At 43.7% G+C, this 27214-nt stretch overlaps 1 protein-coding gene across 2 annotated transcripts in view; it reads left to right on the top strand.

The window, feature by feature from the left end:
* The window catches only part of SMAD3 (SMAD family member 3), a 78173-nt gene extending 51342 nt beyond the window's left edge, over positions 1-26831 (top strand). For both annotated transcript variants that reach the window (XM_054837293.1, XM_054837294.1), the window contains exons 2-9: positions 3997-4190; positions 5070-5204; positions 5898-5972; positions 7795-7845; positions 14317-14529; positions 15852-15989; positions 18260-18404; positions 21946-26831. In XM_054837293.1, coding sequence (XP_054693268.1) covers positions 3997-4190; positions 5070-5204; positions 5898-5972; positions 7795-7845; positions 14317-14529; positions 15852-15989; positions 18260-18404; positions 21946-22069 — 1075 coding nt within the window. In that variant the 3' untranslated portion in view covers positions 22070-26831. The remainder of the gene's footprint in view (positions 1-3996; positions 4191-5069; positions 5205-5897; positions 5973-7794; positions 7846-14316; positions 14530-15851; positions 15990-18259; positions 18405-21945) is intronic.
* The last annotated feature ends 383 nt before the right edge of the window (positions 26832-27214 follow it).

Consider the following 27214-nt stretch of genomic DNA (forward strand, 5'->3'; position numbering starts at 1 on the left):
AAAGCTTCAGTGTTTCTGTCATTCTTTTTTCCTCCCTTCTCTGTTTTTGCTATTAAGAGTCACTATTGCCCTTTGTTCTTTGAGCTGCAGTAGTCTGGGCAGTTTGGAGTAGCAGTTCTATGTGTTAAAGTTTCCTAGTAAATGGCTTGTAACAACATATAAGGATGGATCAATCCTAAAGGTGTTCAGCCTAAGGCGGTTTTTGTTTGTTACGGACACTGCAATGTTGTCCTGACCATGCCTTATGCTGTTGTGCAAGCAATTACATTACCTGACTGCATTCCTGGAGTCTTGGTCTCTCTTTCCTCATTCAGTATCATTTCATCGCTGGTTATAACTGGTCTAGCTGCAGAGTAACCTCTCCACTACATACCTCTTGACCGTGTCTGAATGCACCATATCGTAACCCTCAAGCCTTTGGCTAACTTCTCCTTAGGCATCTTTTACCAAGCACCGAGTCTTCTGAGCCGTATCCTGCATGCAAGGATATTGGGTGCACAGTCATTATCTTTATTGCTAACACCCACAACACAGGTTGGGAGGCATTAGTCTGCTCTCCCCGCCCTCCCCAGCACAGCCACCCAGTGGATCTGCTGGCCATGTAGTTGTCATTCAGGTGGGGAAGTGCTGGTCTCTGCCGTTCTTCTCAACGGGCTGATCCTCAGCATCGCTGAGCTGCTGTCTTCCTCCTCTCTGCTGCTGCTTTGTCTTGTCATATCAAGACTTTGTTTTTCTGAATCACTGTTGAATTCAGTTCTTTGTTAAAAACCACTGTTAACTGGTATCAGCTCGGCAATCTTGCCGTGTTCTGGCTTTGGTTTTTGTCTTGCAGGCTCTTAGAGCCTACATGCTCTCACACTCGCAGGTGGTGATAACTATAACTCATCATATTTCCCTTAGTAAAACAAGCTTGTGGATCACAGTATTTTCTTGTTCTTATCTTGCAAGTTGAGGATACGTGCTAGTTCGAAAGACGCACCAGAACATCCGTTGGCAATGAGAGCCTGCATCACCCCAACACTTTGGAAAGAAGAGCTCTTTATAACCTTTGCTGTTTAATCCCACCACGCAGTATAGAGATGCTTTGAAGACCTAGTGTCCCATCACAATAAATGGTGCTGGTTTTGGAGAGAACCATCCAGTACTGAACTTTTGGCCAAAGAAGCTATGGTATTTTTAGAGGAAATCTTACTGGGTAGTATGGAATAATAAATGCATCAACTCAGTTGTACAGGGAGATCTGCTCAATGCAGGCTGGTTAAAAGAAAGATAACAGGGAGGGACAATTCAGTAACTCAGTGGAAATTTTGATTTTGTTAATTTTAATAAAGTCTGGATGTGCTGAGCTCTCGCGTGGTTTGGGGAATACTTCTGATCAGTCTGTGCTCCAGAACAGGACTGAGGAGAGGTAAAAGCTGATGCACTGTGGAGTTTATTATCCAATCACTCTGCACATGGGTATGAAAGAGGCAGACGTGCTTGGGTTATCCCCAAGGGCTGTGGACTCCAGAGATGGTGAACCAGTGAAATGCATCCTCAGCTGCGGTGCACACTAACAAAAGTATATGCTAACTCATTTCCCACCAGCTTTTGGCTTTCCTCAGGTTCCTCCAAGAAATGTTACAGCCTACTGTAACAGTCTGGATAGTCAGGGACTCCTCGACTTGGTGTCTCTCCCCACTGTCCCCTGCAAGAACTTTGTTAGCAGAAAGGCTCCGTTAACCTGGGTGGTGAGGGCCACTGCATCCAGAGAGTCAGTCAGGCATGTAGATATACTCGCTCACCTTTTGTAAAGACTCTGAAGCTTTTATCAAGAACCCTGGGGTGATGGGAAGAACCGCACTTTACCCTCCAGCCAACTGGGAAATTTGTGGTAGAGTTTCTTCTATCCTGGGAAACATAGGGAGAGAACAATCCTCATGAGTAATCCCAAAGTCATACGCACTTTGTGTTAGTTCCCCCATCTCAGCCGCTAATCTCCACCCAAATCTGTCTGTGCTGCTGTGGTGTCCATCTGTAACATGCTGCTGATGGTGACTGGGAGCAGTAGGAACACTTATCACAGTTGTGTCTCCTGTGGGATATCTCTGAGGCTTCTTTTTGCTCCGTTACCCTCACTTAGATGCAAGATACCCTTTCAAGCAGGCAAAGATGTTTGAAACGGGGACAAAAAAGCAGTCCTGTTTTGTTCCTTGTTTCAAGCCTACTCTCTTTTTGTTAAATGTAGCAAATATTTTCACACTTTTGGTATATATTTTTAAACATTTTTCCAAACTGACATGTTTGAGGGTCACATAAGTCTTGGCCCCATTAAAACCAGTACCGAGATTCCCACCTTCCACAGAAGATCGGTTCTAGGCACTGGCGCCCTCCTTGCGAGTCTTTCCCCTGGGAAGGCTGGTTTCTGCTTTCCTGTCCGCAGAAGGAGCTTGGCATAGCAACGCACTTGGAGAACGTGCCAGATACTCAGCTGGTCACCCCCTCACAGAAGCAGGCTGAAGAGTGAAGTCTGAAGAAAATGCGTGACCCATAAATAACAGGCACAATATGAATACATACTTACTATAAATACGTACTATAAATAATAACTGTGGGCGTTGTGCATTTTTCAGGGCTTTAATATACTTGCAGGTTTTAGATGTTGCATAACCTGTACCAGCAAGCCCCTCGGTGATGGCATAGACTCCTTATATACTTCATGCATAACAGTTCTGTGGCATGTTTTCTTGCTCCCCTAAATCAAGTGCTTGTCAGTAATAGCTTGAACTGGTTGCGTTTTGCCTTCCTCGTTGTTGTAGCAGTGTTTACAAGAGGTGTGCGTGTTACCGAGCTCTGCCAGAGAAGCTTTTGGGAAAACTCTCTTAGGGCAGCCAAGACTAGCGCAACCACTGTTTGAATAATTGTTTGTGTGTTTTGGTTTGGGTTTATTTTGTTTTTCTAGATAGGCTGCCAACACAAAGAACCAAGGGAAATAATTCCAAGTAAAATTTCAATTTTCTTTTTTTTTTTTTCTTCCTTGACAAATTAAAAAATAGAAATATTTCATTTCACCAAACCCCCAAAGTGTTTCATTTCAGTCATTAAGAAAAGGAAGGGAAATGAAGGGTTAGACTTCAAAGAAAGTGCCTGGGGGTGGTTCCCGTTGAGTGATTCAGGGAGTGGAGCCTGGGTTCAGGACAGAGGAGACCCTACTCCAACCCTTTCCTCTGCTGGAGAGGATTTAACGACCTTGTCTGGCTTCCCAGGAAGGTCTGCAAGAACAGGCTATTCTGGGGTGAGGATAGGATTAAGTGAAAAGTGAGTTGGAGGGGACACGGGCTAGATGTATAAACAAAAGTAAGCAATGCTGAAGAAACTCGTATTTTTTGTTTCAAGCTGCAATTTGGAAAATGAAACTGGAAGCCTTGCTTGTTTGTAATGTTCATGAACACTGTTTAAAGAACAGACACGTATATCAATTGGGGATGATTTTGTCACAATGGAAATTCATGTCTCTGTTTTAAAAGTTCAGTTTCATTAGCACATATTTTAAGATATCATACCTTTACATGCACAGCATAAATTGTTGAGAGCTGTGCAAATGGCATGTTCGTTAGGACATATACAAATGCTTAAGACCACCACTAAATTGATGTGTTCTTACTTGCTGTAGCTCTTGTCTCTGCCTCCAAATTAACCTCTCTTCAGAAAATTAATAAATCCAGAGCAGGGTTGTTACGTAAAACAAACATTTTACAGTTTTCAGAGATGTACTTCTTGATCTGAAGACTGGGACCGGCATGCCTCCTTGCAGCACTGTCTCGGCAGGTTTTGGTGCCCAGCACCTTCTGGGATTGTGTCAGGATACCGAGTTGCCTGCCAGCCTGTGCTTTAAGGCTCCTGCTGAAGTCCGCAGTCTTCATGTTAGGTTCCCCTGAGTAGTGTGTGATGGGATGTGGTCAGTACTACACATCGATGCCAGCCTGAATTGCTATCATCTTCATGTTCTGACTGCAGATCGTTAGATGGCCGGCTGCAAGTATCTCACCGGAAAGGTCTTCCCCATGTGATCTACTGCCGACTGTGGCGGTGGCCAGACCTTCATAGCCACCATGAGCTGCGGGCCATGGAGATGTGCGAGTACGCCTTTAACATGAAGAAGGATGAAGTCTGCGTGAATCCTTACCATTACCAAAGAGTGGAAACCCCAGGTACTGCTGACCCTGTGTGTGGGTACCTCAGCTTCTCAGTACCACCATAAGGGATTTAGAAGTGCATTTCAAAATTGAATAAAGCAGCGGGCATAGGGTTTTAAAACCAAAGCATATCTATTATTGATGATAATCTCTTACTGTACACAGTAGAATAATTTATGAGTCTGCACTCAGGGGGGAAATATCATTTTAAATCGATAAAATCCAAGTCGAGCAGGTTGCATTGTTGCCAGGTTCCTAATGTGGCTTTGCGTGCACGTAAATAACACACGCACGTAGTGGATACAAGTATGAACTACGGCAGTGTTCTATGCATCCCCAACTGTTGGTATTAAATTAAGGATAAACTTACTGTTAAGTTGAAGTGGATCTAAGAATAGCTCCCAACACAACTGAACTTCCTGTTCTGAAGTCTCCTCCTGCTTCTGAAAGAGACTTTCATCTGGAACCACAGATAGTTCTGCTGCGTGTCAGTACAAATCTGCAGAACCAGTCTGGATGTTTATGCTAATCCTACCTTGCTGTTTCATTTTATGTGAAATTTATTTCTTTTGAATTATGTGCTATAACTTCTCTTAAATTGTTTTTCAAGAAGACCTGTTTCTCTTCCATAGAAGGGGCAGACAGACTAGGTGTGTTCAGATAAGCACGTATCCCGTCCCCAGCTGAGATATGTTAAGAATAGCATCTTTAACTGCTGCTGTTATTTCAGAAGCAAGTATCAAATTGTGTCCCTTAATTAGCGACTTTGGTGTTGCATGTATTTAAGGGTGTTACTCCAAACTGGTTTCTCTTCATTTTCTAGGGTTTCAGTCATTTTATTTTAAAGCTGCTAACACTGCTGTTTTGTTTTTTTTTTTTTTTCCATTTGTGCAGTGTTACCTCCAGTGCTGGTGCCTCGGCACACAGAGATCCCAGCTGAGTTCCCGCCGTTAGACGATTATAGTCATTCTATTCCAGAGAACACTAACTTCCCAGCAGGTATCGAGCCACAGAGCAACTACATTCCAGGTACCGTATATCTTCCATACAGCGAGCGGAGGGAAAGGGGTTATATTGCACAGTGAATCGTGTCTATGTGTGCCAAGCTGGATGACTGGAAAGTCTTTCTTTCCATCGTTACTATGAAGCTAAGGAGTGGGAACCTATACAAAAATAGATGAAAGCTGTAAATGTAGACACACAACAGTGCTGTTTATAGTTTTGTTTTGTTTTCTTTAAGCTCACCTCTTCCCTTCAGTAGTACGTACTCAGTTTATTGTGAGATGTAAAGCTGAATGTTCCCTTGGCAAGTTTAGATTTGAATGAAATTCAGCCATTTTAATTTGAGTAAAACTCTCTAAATTTCTGATGGAATTGAGCTCTTCTATTTATGTATCTCTTTTACAAGCAATTTACACCTTATTTGCATGGACAAGCTATGCAGCTGCACACCAGGAGAGGAAAAATATGTGGACAGAGAACTGTCTGCATGGCTTAAAGTTTTATGGGACTGAAAATCCGTATTTTTTTGTTTCCTCTCTCCCCTGTTATTCACAAATATGCTATGACTATCATCCTGGTTGTGCCAGCTCCTCCTTTCAGCAGCTTGAGGAGGAAAAGAAATAAAAAAGAAATGTAGCTCCTTGTGAATAATAAAGTAAATGTTTTTGATGTCTAAAATCCAGACTGTGCAATGACAGTATGATCATTTTATGCTTCCAGAGACACCTCCTCCAGGCTATTTGAGTGAGGATGGAGAAACTAGTGACCACCAGATGAACCCCAGCATGGATGCAGGTAGGTCATCTTTTGCCATTTGCCGCAGCTTTCTAGGTCATATCAGAGATTCTTTTGAAGTTTTTCTTTGGGGCACTGAAGATCAGATGGTGGTTTGAGGTATTTTATCCCTCTAGGAGTGCAGATGTAGCCTGACATCTCATATAAAGCACAGGGCTGTATGTTTTAGAGCTGCTGGTGAAAGGTACGGCGTGTTCCTGCTCTCCCCAACATCCATCATTAGATACTACTAAGCAGGAGCCTGAAACAGTGGGGACACATCTAAGGATGCTGGTTGTATTTGCATGCACGCATTTCTATGCACATGAAAATCGTGCATGCAGCTGGCACTTTTCTGCACAGGCATTTTTCTGATCATTTGGTTGTTTACTGTACATACTGAAATGTCCAGTTTAAATACGTTTGAAATGACCGCTAGCAGATTTGTTTTTAAATGAGTTTATCTTTTAGTGGATATATCCCAAAGAAAGTTGAAGGTCTGGGTTCTCTCTCAGTGCCAAGAAAACAAGTAACCAGGTTTAGAATGAGCAGCCTTAGTGTTCATGTTAACCTGTATCAACACTTTGAAATTAAACGTGCAGGACTCATCTTTCTGGGAGTAACTGTTTAAGGCATCCTGTTGATCCAAGTGGTGTCACTGCTTGTAAGAACAGCTGAATCAGACTCTGAATTCATGAAACTTTTGCTTGAAAAGCAAAGACACGTCCTTGGTTAGAAGGGCTGATGTTTTACAAGAGGGATATGCAAATACGTGACACTTACGTAAAGACAGACATGCAGAACTTAATTAATGCAAATCCTGCACACAAATATCTTGATTTCTGTGCATGTCCTCAGCCGTAGAGCATACGTGGGATTCTAAAAGAGGGATGACTGATTTGCAGTCTTTCACCGCAGTTATACAGATGGCGGAAGGCAGTGTGGGTTTGTTTGTCTACATCAAACATAAGCCTATTGACACAAACCATTTTAGTGCATACAATTATTGGTAATGTGGTTGACATGTGGAATGTATGTATGGCTTTTTGGAAAGTGGCCTGGAATAGGATTGGCCTGGAAGATACTATAAATACCCAATTTATGTTCAAATGCTATAACCCTTCCTTCAGATGTCACGGACTTCCCTCTTTATAGAAATAAACAAATTTTAAAGAAACCAGCCAAACTCGGTGTGAGAGGAAAAGATAAAATGGGTTGTACCACCTCTCCGCATCCTTGTGGCATCCAGAGGCTGTGGAAGTTGCCCTGGACATCCACATGCAGATACTTTAAATACATACGCAAAATTTGTGGACCAAATTGAAATGATTTGGGATAAAATACTGACAGTAGTTTGGTCAGATCTGTTTAGCTTGATCCAATGCTCCATTGTCCCCAAACCAGTAAGATTTGTTGATATCAAGTGGTATGTTTTCAACTGTTATGAGTATGTTTTGTGCCTGGCAATGTAAAAATCAATGCCCAGCTAATTGGGTTTGACTGTGGCTGTCATGATGGTACCTGGACTTTTGATAACTGCAAGTGACAGTAAAACAGACAACTGCATGCTCAGTTTTGAAAATTAATGGGTTAAGCTTAAGTGAATGCGCTATGAAGATGCTTAGCAGTACTGCAGATGTAGCAAGTTGATACCATAAGTAATAGCATTTGGAAGCTCATGTAAAGAGTAATCAACATCAGAGAAGCTGCTGGTGTCACAAAGTGAGACTTAAGTGAGAAGCGTGTTATCCCTCCAACAAGCCTGGGCAGCACTGAAGAGTTTGTGCAAGTATTTTTCCTTGTGCAGATGCCATATTAATAATTTTAACGTCTTGGTTTTCAGGTTCTCCAAACTTATCTCCAAACCCTATGTCTCCAGCACACAATAATCTGGGTAAGCATGTGATCTTGAGAACTGTGTGTAATTACAGTCAAGATAGTGACATTTTAATGATGATGCTATTTCTTGAGATTGTACGCTGTTGATGAGGTTGTGATCACTGTTCCTTTCCGCTAATCCTCTTTACCTTGATAAGAGTGGATCATAGTAATTTCATATGAAATAAAGAAATCTGACCTTATATCAGAGTGTTAAATAAAAAACCCAAGAAATGTTGGCAGACCAATACCAGGAACCATGAGTGAAGAACTGCAGCAAAAATACACTTTTTTGATTACATGAGTTTAGTTTACAAGGAATATGTCCGTCTGTTTTGCTGGTGGTTTTCTGTTATGTTTTTAAAGGACACTGTTTGAGGTTAAATTTTGTCTCCTGGGAAGTTACTTTGTAAACTTGTAGTGCTTGCTGGTCTCTTTTACAATATACCAGACTGCCTTATAATTTTTTTTTATATTTATTAACTTGGTGTTACATCCATTATAGGGCAAATGCTGCTATCCACATATTGTGGACAGGAGGCTGAGGTTCTGCAGCTTAGGCAATCATCTGCTTGGTTGAAGGGCAGCAAATGCATTAACATCCTCACGTAAACCCGGCTCAGGAGCAAACCCGCGTCCCCGGCAGAGCAACTGTGCAGTTACACGGCACAGATGGGCACGGCCTTGAGGGTTTGGGTGGCAGTGGCTGGGGACTCCTAACAAAACTACGGGCGCTGGGATGGTGTCAGACCGGAGGGTAAGTCTACCTGAGTGGCATCCCTAGACCGCACAGGGATAAAGCAGCCCAGAGCCCTCAGTGCCCTAAACCACTGGAACTGCCGACGACCCGGGTGCGTAAGTTATTATAGTATGATATTGAGCATAGTCTGAGCAGAGCAAAGTGGAGGAGGCTAGTTGGTTGGTGTGCAGTTGGAGGGTCCAAATAAATGGAGAGAGGGTAGGAATGCTAGGATAAGGAGGGATGCAGATGTCACAGACAATCTTACTTGAGCGTCAGAGGTGTTTGTAGGGTCTTAGCTCAGAAGCGCCCCTGGAGGAATGTTGTAGGTGAGATGCACAAACCACAGATGCACTGTGGGAATTTTCTGACCGACCGGCCAGTTGGTTTTCTTCAAGCAAACTCAAGTTACGCTGCAATCTCAAGTTATCTTCCCCCACCCAACTCCATCCTGGGCACGAGGAAGATAGCTCAGCTGTAAGTGCTATATGAGACCACTGACGTCACTGATTCACTCCATGACCTGTAGACAGTGAATAGGAGGAAAGCTGAAGAAGAAGGGATAGCAGTTGAACAGGGCCTCTACCTTTGGGATACTATTAGAGGTTTTGTAGCTATCGCTGAACCTCTGTTACCTTCTCAAATGGCTCTGCCCTTTATTTTCATACCTACAGACATATAAATTCTGATCTTCATCAGTTTGAGCTCTTACCCTATTTGAAATTGCTCTCAACGGTCTGTCGTAAAAAGCACTCATAGCTCTGGCTAGCTGCACGATCAGTTCTCTAAACGTTCATTAAGCCAGCAGACAGAGGCCACTTGAGATTACTTGTGAATAACCATAGCCATAAAGTTTACATATGCTTTTAATCCTGGCACAGGGTACTTTGACACTGCTCCAAAATTTGTCAGTCATTGGCTGACTTGTGGATATCTTGGGGCTGTTGAAGGGGGGATTTCTTTTCTCTTCTTTCTTTTGCCTTTTTTTTTTTTTTTAAAAGCATGGAATATATTGCCACAGTACCACTAAATTTTTATTTGCTTTAACTGTTAAAGCCTAAGAAGAGAATACATGGCTGACTTATTTTTATTTCCTTTTTTCTTTTTTTTTTGTGTTTGAATCTTTTATGCTCCAGTGTGCTGCCTAGGAATTGACGAGAATTTCTAGCATTTTTTTTTCAACCTAAAAATAAAAAGCCAATTACATGTAACAAAACCAGCCTGGCAAGTGGACTGTGGCATCTGCCTTACATAAGGAAGAGAAGGGTTTCTAGGAAAGAGGCCCCAACGCATATCCTTTCTAACAAGGACACTGGTTATTAACAGATGCTGCTCAGCTGATGGGCCCGTCAGATGTCTAACGTGCTGTCTGGTGACAAAAACTAAGTAGGAGCAGGTGAAGCTGGTTAACCACAAGTAATCTCTTTGTAGTCTAAGGAGCAGACATCAGAAAAGCATTTTAACTTACCAACATTAAAAGATACCTTTAAGTTTTGCAAACCAAATATTTATTGCTCTTGGGCAAGAGCTTCCACAAATTAGGAACTTCTTGTCTCTTTCAAAAATTTTTATTGTAAATTTTTGCATGTAAGGAAGCTACAAAATAATAAATGAATGGCACGTAGCTGAGCAGCTCCTAACAACTGACAAATGACAAAATTGTCATCATCTGTACCTTGTAGATGGCATATCTAAAGGGAGGAGCTGCTTATAGAAGCGTAGGTGAAAGCCCCAGCAGTCCTTCAGCCTGGTGGTCTCTGCAGCCCAGAACGGGGTTGCGTAGGCTGCGAGCATAGGACTTGGTCGCAGCTTTGCAGGTTCTCCCTCCAGTTAGACAGAAGTTAGCTGTGGGTGGGCTGCAGTGCTCCTGCTTCTGCTGTGCGCAGTAATTCTGTGGATAAGCAGAGCACTCTGGTGTCTAGGGTTGTACTTTGATCTGCAGAAGTTTAATCAGGCTTTCTCTGTATCTTTGTTAAGAAAATAGAATACAAATTTAAAAACCGCAACAGTGTGCAATGAGGAAAACTATCAGCAAGGTTTCAGCAGCAGAATGCGGTGGGGTTTTGCCATTAAAAAAAGTCACGGTATCGATGTCCGTTTGTTTGAACAGAATTACCTGAAGCTTTTAAGGACAGTTTACTTTGTGTAAGCTGAACTTTGGACTTGAATCCCGTGGCCACATTCCAGAGAATTACAAAGGCAATAAACTTGCATGAGGCAAACCGACTAGGACAATAGAAGCAAGGTTGGTTTGAGGTGCAGTGTATGTATTTCAGCATAAAGCTGTACGACTAATACGGGGTTGAGTCTCATCTTTCCATTCACCGGCACAAAAGTGGTGCAAGGTAACATATAGGGATTTCCCCCCCCGCCTCATTTCAGCTTATGTGCGTGATTTGGTAGCATTCTAGTTTTGATCCAAGCTTTCAGTTGTCAAATTTTCATTTGTCAAACATAAGCTGTAAATGGAAGTTATAGATATCCAATGATCTCTTCTGTATTACTGAAATATGAACTGGAAAACATAAAGAAAACAACTAAAAATGAAAGGAGAGTTGCCAGCATTATGTGGACATTCGGAACGAAGTCAGGGAGTTTACGCTGGCCAAGGGCCAGGCCTGAGGTTGCATGCGTATTGTTATTTTGGAGTGAGGCAGTCCCTTGGTGTACAGGAAATCCATTGTCAGTGTTTGCTCCGCAAAAGACTTGACGCAAAAGCTGTAAGTGAAATAAGCACATGCCCCACGGTCAAATCCGTCAGTAACGTCAGCCTCTGTTACTCTCGGTGTTGAAACGCTATTTCCCAGAGCAGCGAAAAGACAGCCCTTCTCAGAGTACGGAGGGCAAGGGAGTGTGCACACCTATTTATCTTTACGTTTCTGAGGAGGGAGTTAGAATTAATGTGGCTGCAACTAGTACAGTTGCTTACAGACCGCTCTTATGCTTAGAGCTCACATTGTAGAGCGTGCAAAGCAGCCAGCAGAATTTTTTCCTCCGCAGCGGAACAGATAGTGCTTTCATCTCGTAGGGAAGATGCAATGTGGGTAGCATCCCAGTACTCAGTGGATACTTGTGAAAGCAAAGCTGTAGTGAGTCAGGGTTGAAATTGTATGGAGACGATTCAGGCAGGATTTGCTCGGTTTTAATACATCGTGTTGTAGCTGATTGTGTACCCCCTCAGGATTCTTTGGCTTTAGCAGAGCTACATTCTCCTACTTTTCCCCAAACAGTAAATCCATAAACTGAAAATGAATATTCAGGACAGCTGTAACACAGGAGAAAACCTGCCCATCCCATGACAGCTTAAGCTGAAGCCTAAGACCACAAATCACAGGAGAAAGCAGCATCATGAAAAGCTTGGTTGCATTTTTTAGAGACGAGTTTTTCTTCAAAATAGGATTTGTTGGTTTGTGTCTTTCCTCAAGTTGCAAATAAGCCGGAAATAAAATTTCCGTACATCCTTCAGTGGGGAATCCACAGTTCCCTTGAGTTGCAACCAAGCGGAGGTGGTTTCTGAAGGAAAGGACCACAAAACCATAGAGAGCAATACAGGCTTCGGTGTTTTTGTAACTTGAATAGTACCAATCTGAGGACTTGACTTAAGGATCAACAAAAGTTGCTATGATTTTTCTGGAGCTGAGCAGCCTTTCAATTAGAAAGGCAGTTGCTGTGGAATAAGAGCGCAGTCATGTGGAATGCAATCTGTTTTCTTAAGTGGGTGGAAACACCTTAAGAGACCTCGATCCAAATTGCACTGGAGTGATGGAAAGCCCAGAGTCAGTTATGACAAGTACAGATTCCTGCTGCCGGCCACAACTCCTGATGGGTGAAGTGAGGCTGGTATTGGAGAACTGTGCCTGATGTGGGACAACCAGCTATGTCATACAAGAGAAAAAGGCAGAGACAGTGCGACTCCTTATTCCGTATCGTCTGTGCATGTCAGGAGAGGGGCTTGCTTTAAGCTATAAAATTGTTTAAAATGTGATGAAACAACAGGTATACTTGACAGATCTCTTAAATTCATGTGGCGACCCCTGTTCTATGGAGCTGCCTTCTGTTAGCTTTCGCTTTGAGCAGTGCGTCCTTTTCCATAAGAGGAAGATACGCTTTTTCTTTCATGGGTGTAGTGTGTGGAGGAAAGCAGGAACATCAGGCTTTGCTTGTGATAGAGCATTTTTCTTTCAGATGATACAATTAAGGAAAGAGAGAGACTGGGAAGCTGGGAATGGGTATAAGCTCCAAAATTCACAGACTTGGAAGATCTGCTGAGGCTTACAGAGTTCCCCAGATGCACTTTTATTCAATTCCTTATTTACTGTCAGCAGAGCTTGTAACAAAGCAGAAACCAGAGGGTTTTTTTCTGATTACTAGCTACTTTGGGAACTTATACACCACAGTAATGGAGAGGAAATCAGCATGTCTTTTGGCTGAAGCCAGGCTGCTTCAACCTGTTTCTAAAGGTTACGGAGTAACAACAGGTACCAGATGAGAAATGATTCTCAAACCTCTGTAGAGACATTCTCTTCAGTGAGAGAGGAGGCTGGGATGGTAAAAACCTGTCTTTGATGTTTTTAGAGCTGATCTCTTAAGCCCCAGATTCACCTAAGCCTTGCAGGAACAACAGATGGGAAAGCCTATGGAAAAAGCTGGGTTTTGCTGCTTGACGTTAACTCTTTGGCCAGATGGGAAGCTGTTCTGTTCTGGTTTTAAGCAGAAAAAGTGCTTTTAAGCACTATTTGAATGGAGATGAAGTGATAAATTGGGGGGAGGACTGGAGGGAATTCTTCTCTTGCTTTTATTTCTTGCATCGAATGTGGGGAATAGAGCCCTTATCAATTAGCGTAGTCTGCTTTCCACTTCCTCTGCTGAGCAGGTCCTTGGCTTACAGCAGGTCTGGGCACCATCTAGAGCAGCATTTCCAAGAATATTTGACTTGAGCCTTCCTCTGCTGAAATCTCCTTGACTTCAGCGGGAGCAGTTAAATCATTCGATGCCATTTGTGTGTCCCACCTTTCATGTCTTCTTGAGACTGCCTCAGGCTGCTCATGAACTTTGGTCCTTTCTCTTCGGTCCACAGGCTGAGTCAAACCATAACCCCAATAAAAGAGATGTGCCATCATCTATTGGGGAAATGGATTTTCTTTTGATAACTTGAAATCAAGTGCACTGGAAGAAAGTGTCTAATTTTTAAATCACTTTGATGCCAGTATTACGTACAATTTGGTGCATCTTGCCAACAACTCCACTGGTTTCATCCGTGCCAGAGAGATTGTAACAGTCAGTAAGAAGGAAAGCTGGACTTGCTGGCTACTTAGTCTAAGTGCATAGTGTTAAGGTTCTGGAGACCTGTGTTGTTGAAAGCAGGTTTGTGGTCTGCTCTTTCTAAGGTTTTCTATTTCTTCCTTTTCTCTCCTTTTCTTTTCTCTTTTTTAGGGTACTGGCTACCTAAAAGTGATCCCACATTTCATAGTAAAGCTAAGGGTTTTTTTTTAAATTTTCTCCAAGTGAGAAGATAGTTAAGTGACTAATATCTTTGACTATTTGTGATTGTTCCATGTGCCAAAAGCTTCACGAGTGATGTAACTTTCTAGCTGCGGTCCATTAAAATCTGTCAAGTAATTAAAGTTTGGTGGTTAAAGTGAGCCCAAGGAACGAAGCAGAACAGTATTTCAAAACGGTCACTTTTTCCCACACATCCCCTTCCCCTCCTGATGGCCTGTGATTCATTTTGCTTTTTATTTTGTGCAGATCTGCAGCCTGTTACCTACTGCGAGCCGGCTTTCTGGTGCTCGATATCCTACTATGAACTCAACCAGCGAGTGGGAGAGACTTTCCATGCCTCTCAGCCCTCCATGACCGTGGATGGTTTCACTGACCCATCTAATTCTGAACGCTTCTGCCTTGGTTTACTGTCTAACGTGAACAGAAATGCGGCAGTGGAACTCACAAGACGACACATTGGTAATTTCTATTTCCTTGGTTTAGTCAGTGTCTTTCGAGGTGGAAGGAGGAGACCTGCACATAAAGCTTTTTATTTAGCTGATTGGCGTGCTGCTTGGTCAGTTTTAGAACATCGTGATGTTTGAATACCCATGGTGTTTTAACAGGCTAATCTTCCATAAAGGAACACTAATTGTATTTTTTTAATAGAATTATAATAAAAAAATGCACTGAGGAACACTAAAATTGCTGCATATAACAGAGACAGAATTTAAACTTTTACATGCGCTCTTCTGTATTTGGATGGATTTAAGTGATTATCTTGTGTATTCCTTCTCCTTTTTGCACTATTTTATTTTCTAACTGACTGTCCTTTTATAAATGGAAACTTAGTTCCTTGATTTTTGTCTCAATTTCCACTTCTACTGCAAGGTAACATTCAGTTAAACTTGCACTAAATAGAATATCTCAGATTTATGCAATTTTAGTAAAAGGCAAAATTGCATATCTTTTCTGTATTTTCTGCTGACTTCTATCAAAAAAGAACCTGCTCTTTGTCCTGATTTTGCTCCCCTTTATACCTATTCCTGAGCAGTAAACTTTCATACAGGAGGATCTTTCCTACGTGTTTCTAATATGATTTCTAGCACTAAACCCACCCCAACCCCCAAAAACCAACCAAGATTCAGAAATCAGTCTTTACATTCAGCAGGCTCCTTATGCTCTATGGAAGAATGAAAGCAAACAGGAATTTAAGACCACAGCAAATGAGCAACAAAGATGTATCCTTGAAATTTGTTTCTTTATTAACTGAGGTTTTAATAATTTGTGTAGACTCCTATAGGAAATATATGTTTGTCCTCATATACAAAGTAATCTCAAGCAAAAGGCAATGATTTGAAAACGTAGTATAATTTAATTCCAAATCACTAAGTAAATAAACAAACGGTTGTATCCCGCTGTGATGACTTTCAGAAAAGGTTGAAAACCATATGTTAACTGATAGAACATTCATACGGAAAATATCAGGAGTAAGCAGGCTGTGAGGTGGTAAATTTATGCAGCCCAGGCTGTGATTGACAGCGGTGCCGGAGAGTTCTGGCTTTATAAATTGGTCCTCCTGCCTTCCTCAGCCGAACTCGCTCACAGAGCAAACGTACTGCTCCCAAATGGGAGTACCCAGTGGCCCAAAAGAGGCGGTTTTCATGTTCCACCATTCATAGCTTAGCTGCTTTTTGAGAGCTGTCTCGTGCAGAGGTTGTCTACGTCTCTACCAGCTCTTCTTGCAGACTTCACGGATGAATGTTCTAAGCTAAACCAAAACTGTGCCGTGTGTTTCCTAGGAAGAGGAGTAAGACTCTACTACATTGGCGGCGAGGTGTTTGCCGAGTGCCTTAGCGACAGTGCCATTTTTGTCCAGTCTCCCAACTGCAACCAACGCTACGGCTGGCACCCAGCAACAGTTTGCAAGATTCCACCAGGTAAGGAAGTGTGCCCTATCTGTGATCCTACACAGGCTTCACCTTTTGCAAATGGATTTGCTGACCTCCGTTCTTGGCAGTAATCAGAAACTTGTACCCTATTATAAGCAACTTGACAACTTAAGCAGGGTATTTTTTATAGCACTACATTCATACACGTGGGAAGAAAGAGTGCTTCAGGACCTAAGCAGAACCTGCCACTTGTTCCGTGCGGTGTTTTATCAGTCCATTATTGTATTGTAATTATGTGACAGTCATGTTTATAATTTTGTTTGTACATTTAAATAAAAGAATATACCATAAGAAATTTTTCTTAATTTAGATTCACCCATAAAAGATTTAAATCGTTACTTTTTTCTGTTCTGTAGTAAAACTTCCCTCCTTTGTGAATTGGTTTTTTTCTAAGGAAATCACATTTTCAGGCACCTTGTTGTTCTGTTTACAGCAAACGTATGTCTAAAGTATATTGAAAGATTACAAGAGAATTTATTGCATCTGTCTAGGGAGAAAATACTTTTTTTCTCAGATACATGCAAAAGAGCCAGGATGAGAGGATGCCATTCAAAAGGGAATTTAGCTATGTAGCTAGGCTTACCAAAGCTAATTTTTTACAGTTAAAAGTATGTGTATATTTAAAAAACAAACTTTTTTGCTTAGAAATATTTGAATAAAGATTGTCTTTCTTTCGAGAAGAGATCCATACACTGCAAGCTGTGGCCTATCTTAATGGGTTTCCTTTCTCAGATGCTTGGGAAGCAGCTGCCAGTGTTGCAAACATGACTTAATTCTCCAGCCACATCACAAGAGTCCACCCCGGCTGGAGTCAACATCTGAAGACATAAACAACCCACATTTCCGCTGTAGATTGATCTAAAGTGCATTTTTTTGGACTCCAACTCTCCCCGCTTTTGCCACAGTCTTTGGCCGCCTTCTCAGACTCATCTTCAAATCTTTGCTGGGTTTGAAGCAATTTCTTCATTCTCTTGTTGATGAGATCAAGTCATACCTGCTCCTCCCATGCACAGTCGTGGAGAGACCTGATCCCGTCCACTCCTGAAGTCTGAACAGCTTGGCAGTCAGATCCCGATCAAGTTTTGGTTTTTTGCTTTCTTTGCCGTTGCTCTTTCTCTGCGCTCAGCCTGGCCCTGATGCTCTCACCCGTCTTATTTTCCCTCCTTAGACTGCAGTGAGCCTGACGCAGCTTCCCTTCGAGCTCTCTGCAAGATACACGGCTCTCGGGCTGCGCTCTTTTACGGTCACAAAGCTGGGTAGTTGTTTCTGCAGCTGCTGAGCTGTTGCATGCGGTTACACTTTGCTATATGCAGTTCGACCCAAAACAGATGACACTGTGAGTCCAGCCCAAGAGAGTAGGCTCAGAAGTGATTTTAGAAAAATACAATTCATCGCAGTCCAAATGGTTGTTTTTCAGACTTGGCCCATATGTAATCCCAAATGAGCATTAGTTGTGTGCCAAGTTTTAGAGTTTAACTTGTTTCTGGTTATCTGGGAGAAAGCAAGCACAGCAACACTTTTTTTAAGAGCTGTGTGTGCAATTATTTATTTATTTAAACTATGAAGGCTGTTGTTGTATCTCACCTTTATCGCCTAAAAACAGTTGAGTAAGTTGTTCTCAGTCTTTTAGCTGGGACTAAACGCTGGGGGGAAACTCCTGTTTTGAAGGAAAATTCGTTGGCATGTGATAGTTACATTTAAGGGATGATTGTAGCAGAAGCAGCTCTGCTACCAGCCTTTTTAACCCCGATGACTGGTTTCTGGCGTGCCAGAGCGGTTTCACTTCAGAACTTCTCCATTACTTCTCCTGACAGACACCGTGTAAATCCAACACCGGCGAGTTCCTCTTTTTAGCCTGTGCTTTCCTTTCTTTCGGGCCCCGCCGTGATTACTGTTGTTAAGCGTTATGGTCATAATTGGGCTTTTAAATTACAACGTGAAGGAATTGATTGTAAAGGAGACAGAGGGAGGTTCCACATGGGGACCCCAAGTCTGGTCTCATCAATCGCAATCTGCTGTGTGGGCATTTGCATCCTGCCCTGGAATGTGGTTTTCTTCCTTTTCAGCGTATGAGCTGTGGAAATGTGGCAACCTTGATTCCTTTTCTGAAATGCTGTGTTTAAAGAATCTACATATGGTATCCCATGGTCTGGGGACATGGGAGAGCAGCATTGCGTTTCCTTCCGTCCTCAGAAAGAAATGGATTTCATAATCTAGTTAAGCTAATGCCTTGTTCTTGTCATGTTCTTTTTTCGCAGGATGTAACTTGAAGATTTTTAACAACCAGGAATTCGCCGCTCTCTTGGCTCAGTCTGTAAATCAGGGCTTCGAAGCTGTGTATCAGCTGACCAGAATGTGCACAATTCGAATGAGCTTCGTCAAGGGATGGGGAGCAGAATACAGGTCAGGCCTTCTGAATGAAACGTTGTGGTACGCCTCTGCTTGCCGTCACCACTCCCGTATTGCACAGCCTACAACAGCGTCCTGCAAAGCTTCTTTACTCAGCTTTTAAGATCATAGAGTCATAGAATGGGTTGGGTTGGAAGGGACCTCAAAGCCCATCTAGTTCCAACCCCTTGCCATGGGCAGGGACACCCTCCGCTAGCCCGGGTAGCCTAAAGCCTCACCAAGTGAAGGGAATTAGCAGAGCATCTCTTGAGTAATTCAGATAGGTTGTAATTGTTGAGAATGTGCTGGTCTCCTTGTTGATCTTGTTTTTCCCATCCTATTTGTGCAAAACACACACCATGTGATATACGTGGAAGACCACTATTTGGTCGTGGTGTTGTATGAACCAAGAGCTTTACCTGAAGCACAGCAGATAAATCCAGATGGCCTGTGTAGGTACTATTACATATTTTTTCTTAAAATTAGATGTATATTTGATAGTTTGAGTGTCTTACAACTACATTGTTACCAGGACCAGGATCAGTGCGAGTGCTTCCTAATAGATACGGTTCGGGTTTGATGCTTCTTTTATCAAGCAGTAATGGGATTAACATAAAAGCGTATTGGCTTGAAAATTTACATTTGGAAGAGCTTAGAGTTGCTGCAAAACTGTAGTTAAATCTCCTCATCCTTTCCTTAGTGCTTGTTACAGGGCAGTTGCTTAAAAGTGACCCTAGGCAGTGGGAGAAACAGGGTTACTGTTTCTCCCAGTGAATATTGAAGATAAAAAAAGAGATGCAGTAGGGTCTGGTGTTTGGAATCAACAATATGGTTATTCTGACAACATGGGGACAGTGGAGACAGCATGAGGGATGGAGTACTCCCTGGTTTGTGTTGCTGTCGCTCCGCGGCGTTACCAAGCAAACGTCCCTAAGTAGCAAAGGGAGTGAAATCGGTGTTGAATAGTATGGGCAGGGGAGATGAACTTCATCAGAAAATGAATGTCATTTAATGAGAGAAAGCTGGCATGGATTTCAGCCAAATGTGATTCTGAAATACTTACTTGACTGTGTACCCTCTAAATCTGTGGCCTTATCTGAAAATCCGGGGGCAGCCTCTGCCTCCCAGAGCAGCAATGCTGCCTGCCGATGCTCCCCTCGCACCGCTGCCCGCAGCAGACGCAGGAGATGCCACAGCATCAGCTGGAGCCTGGGCCCTGCACGTTACTCTCCCACTTTCTTCATTTCTCCAGATGTTTGGAGTCCATTTTGTTTTGAAATTGTCCTGCACGCGGGCCAGAGCATTTCAGCCCTGGCTCGCAGCCACGGCTCGTAATGAAATCCAGATGAGCATGACTTACGGAAAGTCAACTATCTCATTAGAGTATTGTAGGCAGTGAAACCCTACGCTCGCGCTGACCGCGCCGAAGCTGCTCTCTTGCTCCGTCATTTCCTCGCCACAAAATACTACATCTGATTGCCTTTGTCAAAGCACGTTTATTTGTTGAACTGATTCATATATGAAAACGTTACGGTGGGAACTGCATCCAGAGCACTGTTCCAGTGATTTCTGGTTCAGCTGCTTAGCCTTTTGAGCAGTCACATTGATGGGGTGCTTAGTGCTCTTGTGTGCCAGGGATTTGGTGGAGGGAAGGGGGGAGAAGCCCATTGCATGAGCAGCCTGTGATACAGAGGTTCTCTTCTGTCCGGCGAGAGCCGGGTGGAGCGAGCTGAAGGCACGGAGAGCTTTGTGGGTTTGTCTTTCTGAAAGGCTGGAGCCGACGTGCTGGTGCTTTAGGTGGGAAGGCAGAAAGAAGCTTGCCGTGATAGATTTGCAGAGGGCAGAAGTGCGGCAGCTCCACAGGTGGTGGTTTTCTGTACGGTGTTGCTGGGGCAGTTGCTGGACTGCTCAGCGTTACCCTGGTTTCAGGCAGCAAAGGGGAATGCTCTGTGTTAAGGCAGACTTTTTTGCTGGGACCTGAGAGGTTTGTATGCTCCACTGAAGCGGACGGAGAGGAGTGCCCTGCTTTCCCTGTCCTGCGGTCCTCCTGCCCAAACAGCTCACGAGACACCCTTTAAGGCAAAACACTTCGCATTAAGTCGCCGTGCAGGACAAGCCCTGCCCGTACGCCCACTCCTGGGGCATTGCCTGGCTCCGGTCAGCCGCGCCTGAGCTGGGAATGGGTGGGGTGCCTTCAGGGAGCTGCTTCCATTTTCAGCGCGAAGGACGAGATCTACAGATTCAACGGAGCGGGTTACAGCCCTCGGCCAAAGCCTTGCAGAGCCGTACCCCAGAGCCCCGCTCCTCCGCCCCGCCGTGAAGGGGCAGGGATGGTGCTGGGAGCGCAGGAGCCCCACGGACCAGGGGGACAATCCCCCGGGGAAGGGTCCCTTTTTCGGCAGCAGTTTCTCCCCGGGCCCCGCAGACTTTGGCTTCTCCCTCCCACAAACAGATTCCAAGGACAGCTTCTGTGGGAAACCAGGGTGTAAAACAAGGCTGTTTCTAGGCTATTGCGCTCTCTTCGTAATCCTCCTCCTCCTCCACAGCAGCTGTCCCTGCCTCTCTGCCTGGAACAAGGCTTAAGCCATCCTGCGGCAGAAGAGGGAGAGCCCCTTGCCCTGTGCCTTGGCCTCGCTTCCCTTCCTTTCCTCCTCATCTCTTCCTGCTTCCCCATCTGGAGACACTCCACGGGGTCTGGCCTCGGGGAGAAGAGCAGAGAGGGGGAAGGTGCTTTATGGCGGGGGAAAGCGAAAGCGTGGTGTGTGCTGACCCAGCAAGGCATCCCCCTCTCTGGCCACCGCCGCCAGCTCTTGGTGATTTTAAAATGCATGGTTTAATACCATGTTTCTGCTTTTCTGATAGGTTTTGCAACTTTTCACACTCTGCAGCATTTCTGCTGCTTTTGAGGCAGCTGATCAAACGTAGATCTGTTGGGGTGCCCCATACACAATGTATGTCACGTAGGGTTCACGCCTCCAGTGCGTCCTCCCAAGCCGTGCGAAAAGGATGCTCAGCGGCAGCTCCGGCCACGCAGGGCAGAGGAGGGAGTCTGGGTGGCGCGGTGGTGAGCTCTCCCCATCACTCCCACATCCCGCTAAAACCTAAAGATATGGTGAAAGAGAATATCCTGGTCTTACAGATAGAGAAATTTAATGTATTTGGTAAACTGCTTACTTTGCTGTCTGATTAGGAGAGGCAAGGTCTGCAAAATGAAACTGAAGAGCGTTGCGTAGATAAGCACCTTCCTTCTTCTTCAGGGAAACAGATGCTGCCTGTTTTCAGGAATCTGAGTAGTTAATAGGTTATATAGTGACTTTCTCCTTTGGGATGATAAGAAATGTAAGGAGAAAAGGTAGGGGTTTTAAAAGTTGGCAGCATAGGCCAAAAGCGTGTTATAGAGGAGGGAGACATTCCTTTGGCCCCGCGTGCAGGACTATTGTCTAAGCAGGAAAGAATGCTTCAGTAGCTGTAAAGCCTTCTCACGTTTGTAAAGTCTTGTAAGTCACATTTATGTTCTTTTTTCTTCTCTCCCCCCCTGACCCCTTCTTTCTCATAGGCGGCAGACTGTGACCAGTACTCCCTGCTGGATTGAGCTGCATCTGAACGGTCCTCTGCAGTGGTTGGACAAGGTCCTCACGCAAATGGGCTCCCCGAGCATCCGTTGTTCCAGTGTCTCCTAAGGAAACATCTCCTGGGGGCGGGTGGGGGGAACAAAGACTCTGGAAAATGGAATTGGCTTAACCCTTAGCAAAATGCATAGTGCATAGTCAACAAATTCCCAATTATTGAAGTGATGAGGAAAAAAATCTGCTAAAAAAAAAAAAGTGGGTTTTCTTTGTTTTGTATTTTTTTTTTAAACTAAATAGCCATTTAAGCCACTTCCACTGAAACTGTTAGCACTTTGGTTACAATGCTATGGGCCATTGCAGTTAGAATTTGAAGCTGAAGTTTATCATGATAAAAAAACTGGACTTTGTTACAGCGGAGAGAAGCCAGTTCTGCCTCCAGCCGTGTCGTGCCTGTGCGGCCACTCGCTCCGTGCTGCTGTGAGCACGCAGGAGCCACCGACGGCTCGGAGTAAACTTTTCATTTGCCTCGCACAACTCCAGGCGCCTGTCACGCAGCATCTCTGCAAAGCCAGATACCGTGGGACTGCGGGATGACTCTTGCTCATGCATTCCTGTCGCCATCCACACCTGTCCTCCCTGGGATTGCAGCGAGAGGGGGGAAAAGGAAGCATTTAGAGCTCACAAGAACTAATTCCCCCAGTAAGGTTCCCAAAAGGAGTGAATTTCCCACGCCAGACTCCTAACAAGGAGGCAGAGCCTTGCCTCATGCCCGAGGGATGCGGCTGATACCCCGATGGTCTCAGGCTGGACTGAGAGGAAGCAAAAGGCCAAACTTCAGGCTGCTCCTGCTATCGCTGCAGCAACTTTCGACTTGAGCTGCTCGCAGACGGACATTTGTCACGTGGGGAGCTCTGGCTGACTAAGTGAAGCCTTCGTTATTGTGCGGTCTGTTTGCATTAACTACAGAAAGTTTGTGTTCTATTTTCTCGGTATGTTGAACGGTATCTGCCACTTCTGAAGTCTTAGGGGCTCAGTGAATTCAGTGTCCAGGTCTGCTCTAGTGATAGAAGCGAACAGGCCCTTGCTGCCATTTTCAGAATACGCAATTTAATAGGTTGTCCCATGCTGTCACGTGTGACTGCGCATGAACCAGGACATCTCAGACACAAACCCCCTCTGTTTAAAACTTATTTCAGCTGATTAAAATGCTCTGAGATGTGTTTTTGCCTGGAGAAATTGGGAGAGTGTGTATTTGCTTGTATTATAAAATGTTCATTTTAAATATACATGCTCCAGACTGTTTAATATTTTTTTTCCCTGCAGCAACTGTCATGGCAAACAACTTCCACAACTGGAAAAAACCCTTAGCACTTGTTTTTATGGTTCAAATTTGCCAAATAAGTCTCATAACTTTGTCAGTGCTATCCAGTTATCTGTTTCTTTATATCTGCGTTGAATATCATATGCGTTTGTGTCAAAATATTAGAAGGGGGAAGGGAGAAAGCGATAATCAGTTTCCTATGGAAATCTTTTTTTCTCTTTTTTCTTTTCTTTTTTCATATATGAAAGAAACACACAAGCTAGATCTGGCTCTGGGAAGGACAGATTCGGATGGACTTTACAGTGGTTTGTGTTAAGGCTTTAGTCCTGCAAACTTTTGTGCTCCCAGATGCGAAGACGAGCGGCTCCACCGAGTTCCACAGAAGTTTTCCTGCGTGCCGGGCTGAGGTTTGCAGCTTCAGGGCGCCCTGGTCCTGTAACGGGGTTCTGACTGGTAATGGCATTTCAAACACTTGCCAGGGATTTCCGTGTACCTGCCTGTCTGTAGAGAGAGGCTTTTCCCATGGGCTCCTTCCTTTGTCAACCCCACCACCTGGTTTGCAAAAAACCAACGCTTTTGGACCCGAGGCATCGGCAAGACGGGGTACAAGGTGCCCCTTCTTCGGTGGATGCAGGAACAGGTGATCCACCCGAAAGGCTCGTTGCTGGCCTTTGTTTTAGCAGGCAAATGAAGGGATGCTTGAGAGTTTTCTTCCAGAAGCAAGAAATGACATTTTTATATATGAAATTTAAATTCTGCGGAAGACTTCCAGTGGCAGTCGTGCTCCCGAATGCTACAGGCACTTTTGAATACCCTCTTGTAGAATTTTGACTGGAGCTTTCGCTGTGCAACACAGCTTGTATCATAACGCTGGAGGTTTTCTAGGATATTTTTTTTAGTTTAGTTTTTACAACGTGTCCAATTTTAGTTAAATCTCTGATTGCATGTACTTGTGCAGTAAGAGCAGCTGTATAAAATGGTATTCTCTAGCCACTTAAAAAGTAGGTCTGTCTGTCATTGGAGATTGATTTGGCCTATACTTTCAGATACAGGTTTCTAACATAGTTGCAAACAAAAATTTATCCTGACTTTTGTGGAAATATTGGACTTGGATTTTTTTAGTGAGAGAGAAAAAACCTGCTACGTAAAATGGCCCCAAGTTTCCTCCCTGAGTTTCTTTAAGTCGTATTTGCTTATTTCAGTGAACAAACTGTTTTCGTTGTCCACGTAACCATGGAGGAAGTTGGACTCTGTGGTGCCTTGTGCATTAGCAACAAAAATGACGTCTGAAATTCCAGTATCACAGAGTTCGTTAGACGTGACGGTGTGTGCGGGAACCCGGCTCAACCCAGGGGCTTCGAGCTGGGGTAAACCCCAACTTCCATATGAAGTTTGCACACAGAATCACCGCCTCAGCCAAACTACGAATTGGACCTGGATTTCCACTATCAAAAAGATTTGTATCTTCTACTTGGTAAAGGATAATGAATTGCTAACCATTATTAATAGATGCCTTTGGAAAAACAGGATTCAGATGATGCATAAAAACCGGCTAATCTCACCTCATCATGCCTTCAGTAAAATGACTCCAAATGGAAACCGTAAGCTGGTCTAGCAGTGCAGTTAGATAAAATTGAGAAGATTATCTCCACTAAAGTATTAATTTCCTCTCCTCCCCTTTGTTTGCCTTCTTACTAGTTCATAAAAGCTTTATAGTTTCTAGAGTTGCCTTACAAAGTCCGATGGAAAGTCCTGTACGACGCAACAAAAGGCGAAGGTGGGAAAAGGGGTGATCCGAGGGACGTTGCGGCCGAGTTTCCCTTTGTGTTGCAGTTGAAGCGGGTTGTGCAGATGGAAGCTGCCCCCCCTCAGATCTGAAATGTGCTTAATTCATGTGGACACTACCGCGAGGGAAGAGGCAGCGTTCGGCTGGAGGCTGTTGTAGGCAGCGGTGCCCCAGAGGCACACATGCCGCCTTCTTGGTTTTACTTTTTTTCCTAAAACTTTATTAAAGTAGCTTTGATATGTAGCACAAATGTATGCAACCGACCATGCCCTAGCTTGGATTACACACCTGTACTGGAATATCTTCTCATTTAAAGGTGGTCTTGGCTAGTTTGACCAGGATTTCATACATTTTTGTTACTAGTAGAGAGTCACTAGCAGGAACTTTGACTCTTTTTAATCGGTGTAGCCGTACACAAGGGCCTGGCTGCTGGCAGATGATACTGATGGCCTTGTGCTTTTAAATGACTGTGGTGATTTTTTTTTTTTTTTTAATTATTATTAATGTATTGAACTGAATTGCAGTTTGTATTTTGTGTTAAGCTTGTCTTAGAAGTAATCCAGTGCTGTCCATTTGATTTAATTGCCAGGAATCAGCATGCGTATGTACAAAGATGGAGAAATCTAATCGTAACAAATTTCCCCAAAGCTCTGGCTACCCATATATGCCGTGAAAAGGTCGGGGAGTAACCTCTGAGAAAGAGTTAAACCAATTAGTTGCCTCTCCCCTTAAGGATCAACATACTTTGAACCGTGCAGAGGTCTCCTTTGCAGGGTGAAGAATATTCAGGACTCCATCTCAAGCAGGGAGTTTTGACAGCCGTGCCTTGTGCTGCGTACTCACGGGAAACAGCACAGGGAGCAAGAAGGTGGCAGCTCAGTGAAGGACTTTGGCCGTATCACAAACATCTGTGAGCTTTCCTAGTTCTCTAAGGTACTGGGTGGGTAGGAGGAATGGAATTTCACAAATAAGCTGGTAAGCTAGAACGAGAAATAATTAGTCACTATATAGTAGTTGATTGAGCGGTATGGTTAAGAAATTCAGTATCTGTTTTTTATTATGTACATGCTTTCGTATTTATGTTGTCTTTCTTGAATATTCAGATGAATCAAATACTTACATTTTAACAGAAAGGGCTGTTAAGGATTCAGAGTATTAAATCTTTCATGTGTTCCTTTCTGGTGATTGCTAGAAATGAGGCAGTTACTGATGGGAGAACAAGAGGCTCACCACAGAACTGAGCAGCAAGCCCTGGCAAATAAAACGGAACAAGGACTTCTCCGGCAGGAGCCTTTGCCCGAGTTGCCGTTTTATCCTTTAGCAACAAGTCAGGTTCCCAGATGGGCCCTTGAATTGTGCTCTCCAGATTGATGAGGCTTTAAAAAGACAGTTAACATATTACTCCATACGTGTTTTGGTTCATCTTCCGTTTCTGCCAGTACGTGGATACTAGAGGAGTCAGCACCAGTCTCTGCTGCTGGGATGCATCAAGGTCACTCTCCCGATGGCGGCAGCCTACTCTCTGCACGCTAGATTGAACTATTCCCCTTCGGTAGATATGTACGAGCATGTTTGCAGTAGCGTTTAGATGTTCTTAACCTGAGATTGTACGTTAATGACCGGTGATGTCACCTACCTGCTTTAGCTTGTTAAGCATTATTCACCTATTTTGTTACTAAAGGCCTGTACTATGTATGCCCTCTTATTTCATATGTGAAACTGTAAGTTCTATTTTTGACATTTTAATAAACTTTGATTTGAAAACTGAGGCTCATGAGAAAATAAGGATGTTGTAAAAATATATTTAAGGACACAAACTGGAAGCGTTGGGCGTTTTGAAACCACAGTCAGTCCAGAGACAGCAGCAGCCTTAGGGTACATATAATGAAGGTTGTTCCCAGCAATTCGGGCGAGATCTCAGTTACAGGTAACATCATCTTTTTACAGTTTCAACAGTTTTGTTCAAGAAATTAAAGCCAGATATAAAAAAAAAAAATTAAAAAATTGCAACTAGTTCTTTTAACTAACAAGATTCAAAGGTGAATAGAAGTGGAGCGCTACGGCTCCAAGGATTTATTGTCGAATTGCTGGAAAAGTTCAAAAGTAGCTCAACGTTCACTCTCTGCCCCGTACACTGAACCGTAGCTGT

The sequence above is a fragment of the Grus americana genome, chromosome 10, assembly GCF_028858705.1.
Source record: "Grus americana isolate bGruAme1 chromosome 10, bGruAme1.mat, whole genome shotgun sequence".
Lineage (NCBI taxonomy): Eukaryota > Metazoa > Chordata > Aves > Gruiformes > Gruidae > Grus > Grus americana.